Raw genomic sequence first — 7,652 nt, forward strand, 5'->3', positions numbered from 1 at the left:
CTGGGCATGGTGGCGCATGCCTGTAGTCCCAGCTTCTCGGGAGGCTGAGGCAGGAGAATTGCTTGAACCCAGGAGGCAGAGGTTGCGGTGAGCCGAGATCGCGCCATTGCACTTCAGCCTGAGTAATGAGTGAAACTCTGTCTGAAAAAAAAAAACCAGTAAGGAGGTAAACCTTGTATAAACAACCCCCCAATCCCCCTAAAAAAGGAAGAATGGCTGTAGCCTCACAGGATAGAGTTAGATAATGCCATTCCCCTGCCAGCCACTAGTGGTCACTGTCAGACCAGGAAAGCTTGGTTGCTGTCTTTCCAGAGAGTTCCTGATGAGGCAGGGTTACAACTAGTTATTTGAACACGTGGGGTGACTTAAATGTGGACTACCTCCCTTCATAGAATTTCGAAGTGCATAATGTGCTTCTTAAAGCATTTAAAATTTCTCTTTCTTTACTTTCTTTTTTTTGAAACAGCCTTGCTCTGTTGCCCAGACTACAGTGCAGTGGTACAATCACAGCTCACTGCAGTCATGATCTCCTGGGCTCAGATGATCCTCTGCCCTCGGCCTCCCAAGTAGCTCAGACTACAGGCACATGCCACCACACCCTGCTATATATATATATGGTTTTTTTTTTTTTTTTTTTAGATGGAGTCTTACTCTTTTGCCCAGGCTGGAGTGCAGTGGTTTCATCTCAGCTCACTGCCATCTCCACCTCCTGGACTCAACCAATTCTCCTGCCTCAGCCTCCTGAGTAGCTGGCATTACAGGTGCGCACCTCTACGCCTGGCTAATTTTTGTATTTTTAGTAGAGATGGGGGTTTCACCATTTTGGTCAGGCTGGTCTCAAACTCCTGACCTCAAGTGATCTGCCCACCTCGGCCTCCCAAAGTGCTGGGATTACAGTTGTGAGCCACCACGCCCAGCTGCTAATTTATATATTTTTTTGTAGAGACCGGTTTCACCATGTTGCCCACGCTGGTCTCAAACTCCTGGACTCAAGCAATCCGCCCACCTTGACCTACCAAAGTGCTGGGATTATAGGCATGAACCAACGTGCCCAGCTGCATTTACATTTTCAGTGTAAGGTTTCCTTCAAGTACATTTAAAACTTTTGATTGGAGAAAACTCATTGATTTGGTCTTTAATGTCTCTTAACCTGATACATCCATTACCTCCACTTCACACAGGGAAAATCCAGTCGCTATTAGGAGCAGGGGTTTGGTTTTCTTGTCTGGCGCAGCTCTATGGCACTTGGTAGAGCTTGCAGTGAGTAGATGGAGTGAAAAATACCTTGCCGGTGTTAATAAAAGCTAACTTTCTTGCCTTCTAGTGAGGACATCTTAAAGTCTTCCATTAAAGAGTAATTCCTTTGGGTTTTGCCTTGCCCTTGCCTGGTTCTTGCTTTTAAAATGTTAATGCTCTGCAGGAAAATTTTTGCATTAAGTCATTAACTCCTTAGCTGGGGACTTTATTTTATCCTTGACTTCAGCATCTGAGCTAGGCAAAAAATGGAGGATTCTGAAGTAGAAACTTGGCACTGAAAATGGGAAAATGACTGTCTCTTCATTTTTCCTGGCTGCTGGCTATGCCTGCTTCAGGTGCTTGTTAAGCCCTTATTGAATGAATGAATGAGTGAATGAATGAATGCATGCAAAGCTGCTTGGCTATGGATTTGAGCATCACAGGGATGGAGTTTAGGGGCATAGCAGCTGACCTCCTGAAGCCCGGAAGTCCCAGGGCAGAGAGGAAGTGCTGGGTGGGTGGGGTGCTCGGTCATGACTTGTTCACAAGTCCCTTCGTCCTCCACCCTAGCTGCCAGAGCTCAGGGAATAGCTGAACCCAGGTTATGGTTGGTGGAAGGGAGGGAACTGAAAATTCCATGACAGTTTTTTCCTTTGCCATAGCTAAGAAAAGGGCTGACAAATGGGCTTCATCTCATTTGCCTCTCTAGCCAGTTGAAATGCCTCTTAGGACTTCTGTGTTAAGAAGGATTCCGAGGTCCAGAGAGCCTCATGGTCAGCTAGCACTGTCTCGCTGGGTTTGGGATGGGGGAAGCAGCACCATGTTTATTGGAGTCTGACCTCGGAGGACTAATTTTGACCCTTTTCCTTCCTTCCTTTGTCCCTTTCTTCTCTAGGGACCCGACCGGAGCCTGGCCTGGGAGCCAGGATGGCCATCCACAAAGCCTTGGTGATGTGCCTGGGACTGCCTCTCTTCCTGTTCCCAGAGGCCCGGGCCCAGGCCCAGGGCCATGCTCCACCGGGCTGCAGCCCAGACCTCAACCCCCTCTATTACAACCTGTGTGACCGCTCTGGGGCATGGGGCATTGTCCTGGAGGCAGTGGCTGGGGCAGGCGTCGTCACCACGTTTGTGCTCACCATCATCCTGGTGGCCAGCCTCCCCTTTGTGCAGGATGCCAAGAAGCGGAGCCTGCTGGGGACCCAGGTGTTCTTCCTGCTGGGGACCCTGGGCCTCTTCTGCCTCGTGTTTGCCTGCGTGGTGAAGCCCGACTTCTCCACCTGTGCCTCTCGGCGCTTCCTGTTTGGGGTCCTGTTCGCCATCTGCTTCTCCTGTCTGGTGGCCCACGTCTTTGCCCTCAACTCCCTGGCCCGGAAGAACCATGGGCCCCGGGGCTGGGTGATCTTCACCGTGGCTCTGCTGCTGACCCTGGTGGAGGTCATCATCAACACGGAGTGGCTGATCATCACCCTGGTTCGGGGCAGTGGCGAGGGCGGCCCTCAGGGCAACAGCAGTGCCGACTGGGCCGTGGCCTCCCCCTGTGCCATCGCCAACATGGACTTTGTCATGGCACTCATCTATGTCATGCTGCTGCTGCTGGCTGCCTTCCTGGGGACCTGGCCTGCTCTGTGCGGCCGCTTCAAGCGCTGGCGTAAGCATGGAGTCTTCGTGCTGCTTACCACGGCCACCTCCATGGCCATCTGGGTGGTGTGGATTGTCATGTATACCTACGGCAACAGGCAGCGCAACAGTCCCACCTGGGATGACCCCACGCTGGCCATCGCCCTCGCCGCCAACGCCTGGGCCTTCGTCCTCTTCTATGTCATCCCCGAGGTCTCCCAGGTGACCAAGGCCAGCCCAGAGCAAAGCTACCAGGGGGACATGTACCCCACCCGGGGCGTGGGCTATGAGACCATCCTGAAAGAGCAGAAGGGTCAGAGCATGTTCGTGGAGAACAAGGCCTTTTCCATGGATGAGCCGGCGGCAGGTGGGTCTCCAGGGGTGCCCCCCAGGCCCCTTTCTCCATCCCATATCTTTTACTGCAGGACAGGGAGCCAGTCTCTTGAGCAAAAGGGAAGGTCCTTGAGGTTTTCTGCCTAAGTGTCTCTAAATTCCATTTATTTTAAAGATTTTTTTTTTTCATCCAGGCACGGCAGATCATGCCTGTAGTCGCAGCACTTTGGGAGGCCAAGGTGGGTGGATCACTTGAGACCAGGCTGACTCACGTGGTGAAACCCCCGTCTCTACTAAAAATCCAAAAAAAATTAGCTGGGTGTGAGTAGCTGGGCATGGTGCTGCACGCCTGTAGTCCCAGCTACTTGGGAGGCTGAGGCAGGCGAATCACCTGAACCCAGGAGGCAGAGGTTGCAGTGAGCCGAGATTGCGCCACTGCACTCCAGCCTGGGTGACAGAAAGACCTTGTCTCAAAACAAAGAAAAAAAAATAGCTGGATGTAGCAGTGCGTGCCTGTAATCCCAGCTACTCAGGAGACTGAGGCAGGAAAATCACTTGAACCCAGGAGGCAGAGGTTGTAGTGAGCCAAGTTCGAGCCACTACACTCCAGCCTGGGTGACAGAATGAGACTCTTGTCTCAAAAAAAAAAAAAAAAAAAAAAAGTTTTTTTTCCATGTTTGTATAATTCATGCACATATTCTTACTGTAAAATTTCAAACATTTCAGATAAAATGGAATTTTCCCCAGCTGCCTCCCCAGTCCTACCCATCCCATCCTGTCCCATATGCAGAAGTGACCGATATTGACTGGTATAATATCTATGTGCCTCAGTTTCTCCATTTGTAAAATGGGGATAATAACAGTACCTATTTCATAGGGTTCTTGTGAGGATTAAATTAATTAGTGCCGGCTGGGCGAGTTGGCTCACACCTGTAATTCCAGCACTTTGGGAGGCTGAGCTGGGTGGAGCTTGAGCCCGGGAGTTGAGACCAACCTGGGCAACATAGTGAGACCCCTGTCTCTCCAAATAATTTTTTAAATTAGCTAGGTGTGGTGGTGCATACCTGTGGTCCCAGCTCCGTGGGAGGCTGAAGCAGGAGGACTGCCCGAGTCCAGGAGGTCGAGGCTTCAGTGAGCCATGATTATACCACCACATTTCAGCCTGGATTATCTTAAAAATAAATTGCTTAGTGCCCAGCTCATGAAAAGCTCTCTTGAAGCATTAGCTATTTGCTATATGTGTATAACTATTATTTTACATATTTTACTAATGCTATTGTTCCAGAACTTGTTTTCTATTATGTATGTATCCATAATCACCTTAGTTTTCTTTAAAAGGAAGTATTTTTCAGTTTATTTTTTTCTTTTTTTCAATTTTTTGAGATGGGGTCTTGCTCTGTCACCCAGGCTGGAATGCAGTGGTGCGATCTCAGCTCACTGCAACCTCCACCTCCCAAGCTCAAGCGATTCTCCTGCCTCAGCCTCCCCAGTAGTTGGGAATACAGACGCACGTCACCACACCTGGCCCATTTGTGGATTTTTTTGTAGAGACTGGATCTTACTCTGTTGCCCAGGCTGGTCTAGAATTCCTGGTCTCCTCTTGAGCTGTGGCATCCCAAAGTGCTGGGATTNGTAGAGACAGGGTTTCACTATATTGGCCAGGCTGGTCTTGAACTCCTGACCTCAAGTGATCCACATGCCTTGGCCTCTCAGAGTGCTGGGATTACAGGCATGAGCCACCACACCCGGGCTTTTTCTCTTTTTAATAAAAACACTTGGGGTGCCGCATAGTGGTCTCAGCAGCACCCCTGTTAGCTGTGCAGCCCACTAGCATTTCCTCAGCACCTGCTCTAGGCCAGCCCCTGTGCTAATTCCCTTCCCGGTATGGCCCGTTGCACGAATCTCACGTGCTCTTCCTCAGCCTGCTGGCTGCAGCCCCTCATCTGACATGACCTGGAAATCTGAGGGCACCATCTCAAAGCCTTGACCCCGCCCCCAGACTGTGATGATCTGGAGGCCTGGGGGCTTAAGACTTTCTTAATTGCCGTGTTAATGGGGCTCTGGGGCCTCTGCTTTGGGGCCTCTGCCAGGAGGTCAGAGTCAGGCTGCTGCAGAAGTTCCAGAATCAGAGACATTCCTTTCTTTTCTACAAACTGTGAAATCCTAATAATCCCTGCTTTGGGGAAAGAGATGACCCTTGTCCTGCCAGGCACTTGATCTTTATCTGCCCACCTGGGGAAGGCGCTGGCTGCACCCCGGGGTGGCCCCTGTCGAACAGAGTGTGCATGGGGGGTGGAATTGGCAAAGCCCACCGGAGAGGCGGGGCTTATGGACAAGTGCTAGGAGGAGCCTCTGGCCCCGCCCCCACACAAGTGCCTGTCAGGGCCAAATGGTTCTGAGCGTTTGGGGCTGAGTTTTTCCTTTTTTTTTTCTAAATGGAAAAATCAATAGAGTGAGCCCAGCACTTAGGAAGCTATATAGGTTGCGGTCCCTCAGAGCTGGGGGACTGTCGGCCCTGCCGGAGCCAGACATCCGCTGTGCTGCCCTCCCAGCCAGGCCAGTCCAAGGTCCCTGGTGGGTCTGCAGCCCTCCTCAAACACCCTGGGAGTGCCCAGCAGGGTGGAACACATCGGGAAACCAACACCGCAAAGGCACAGGGAAGTATCCCTGGAGCTAAAAATAGTTCTGGAGACTTGCCCCGGGGGCCACGGTATGGGACTGCATTAAGGCTCCCTGGCCGGCCTCTGGGTTTGTGTAGTGGGGAAGGGGCGCCCAGGGAGGACATGAAAAGGCTTAGGCCGATGGGTATCAGATGATGTATTTACCCCTTCGCCTGGCAGCTGGCCCGTGGTGACAGGCAGAGCTGGAGGCTGGCCATCTTGGAAGGCAGCCGAAGGCCCATGTGTCCTCTTGGCCTCTGGCCCCAGAGGGCGGATGGGGATGTGGAGGTTGCTGACAGAGCATTTTCTGAGCTGTTGGGTCCGGGGCTGGGGGCCTACATTGCAGGGAAGCCCACAGTGTCGTTTCCTCCCGTGCATCTATACAAAGGGGTGTTGGGCTTGGGAGGGGCCCCGGTGTTCACAACCTCACCCCCAAGTTGGCCACTCCTGGGTTAGAGACTATGGCAGGGTTGGCCTATCCCCTCTTCCCTGACCCCAGAGAGCCTTGCTTGCCTTGCGGGAGGTGGGGAAGAGAGCTGAGAGCTCTGGGATCTTCAACTTGTTCCTTGCAGCTAAGAGGCCAGTGTCACCATACAGCGGGTACAACGGGCAGCTGCTGACCAGTGTGTACCAGCCCACCGAGATGGCCCTGATGCACAAAGGCCCGGTGAGTGGGTCCCCAGGTCCCCGTGACGCGGCTGGGCTACAGAGCACAGCCTTAGCAGGTCGGCGTGAGAGGGCCGTGTGGCCGGAGCTGGGTTGGGTGGAAGTGGTGGGGGAAAGGCAGGTTTCTCCATCTGGTGCTTCCACCAGCGAATCCAGAGCCCTAGTTCTCGACTTCCTTCTCCAGGAGCCGGTGTGCCCACCACCTTCAGTTGCACTGCAGTGGGGCCTGCCCTGTGTCACTGGGGCACCCACTCAGGTCGTGTCTGGATGCTACAGGGAATGCTGGGTGAGCTCTCCTTGGTGGGAGCTGCCAGCTTTATTCCGGAGAACCTGGGGAGGAACAAAGGAGGGTCTCAGCCAGGTGCTCCCAAAGTGGACACGGGACCAAATGTAGCAGGTCTGGAGAGGTGTTTGTTTACTTCTGAACCACAGCTGTGCCAAGGGGGCCCGCGCCTCCCCTCCCACTCCGGCAGGCAGTGAGTCTCGACCTTACACCTCCCCTGGGTTCTGGAAACCAGATGCTCTGTTAGCAAGGGGGGGAGCAGGAAGACAGTGGGTTGGATTCTACTTACTCCTATATGTGTTCCTCCTCCCGGCTGGCAGAGGCTGTGGGGAGAAGTCAGTGACCCTTCTTGGCAGGACGCTGGGAACAGGAAGCGAGGAGGTCAGCCGGGTGGCGTTCTCATCCCCCTCCCGGCCCTCTCTGTGAGAGCCCCAGGGCAGGGGGAGGCGAGTGTGGCTGAAGCTTCCAATCCCAGCACCTCCCTGCTCCCTGAGCCTGAACCTGAGCCTGGGCAGAGAGTTTCCCGAGGACCAGGAGTGGAAGCTGCGGGCCGCCAGCCCTGGGGGCGTAGGCAGCCACAGAAGTCTTTCCTGAGTGGCTTCCCTCACCGCCATTGCGCCTTGCTCCCCAGCGTGTTTGGAGTCGGATTCCTGGGGGATGATGTGTACTAACAGGGAGATTTTATCTGACTAGTTCTCAAAACATGGTCCCCGGCAGCGATAGTCTCACCTGGGAACCTGCTAAAAGTGCAAATGGGGGCCGGGCGCAGTGGCTCACACCTGTAATCCCAGCACTTTGGGAGGCTGAGGCACGTGGTTCACTGAGGTCAGGAGTTCAAGACCAGCCTGGCCAACATG

The 7,652-nt window shown here is 53.4% G+C and overlaps 1 protein-coding gene across 4 annotated transcripts in view; it reads left to right on the forward strand.

The window, feature by feature from the left end:
- Window positions 1-7,652, forward strand: part of GPRC5C (G protein-coupled receptor class C group 5 member C) — a 19,457-nt gene that overhangs the window by 6,769 nt on the left and 5,036 nt on the right. For all 4 annotated transcript variants that reach the window (XM_017535631.2, XM_017535632.1, XM_037741000.1 and 1 more), the window contains 2 exons: window positions 2,132-3,220; window positions 6,419-6,513. In XM_017535631.2, the coding sequence (XP_017391120.1) occupies window positions 2,164-3,220; window positions 6,419-6,513 (1,152 nt within the window). In that variant the 5' untranslated portion in view covers window positions 2,132-2,163. The remainder of the gene's footprint in view (window positions 1-2,131; window positions 3,221-6,418; window positions 6,514-7,652) is intronic.

Source organism: Cebus imitator, unplaced genomic scaffold (assembly GCF_001604975.1).
Source record: "Cebus imitator isolate Cc_AM_T3 unplaced genomic scaffold, Cebus_imitator-1.0 Scaffold93, whole genome shotgun sequence".
Classification (NCBI taxonomy): Eukaryota; Metazoa; Chordata; class Mammalia; order Primates; family Cebidae; genus Cebus; species Cebus imitator.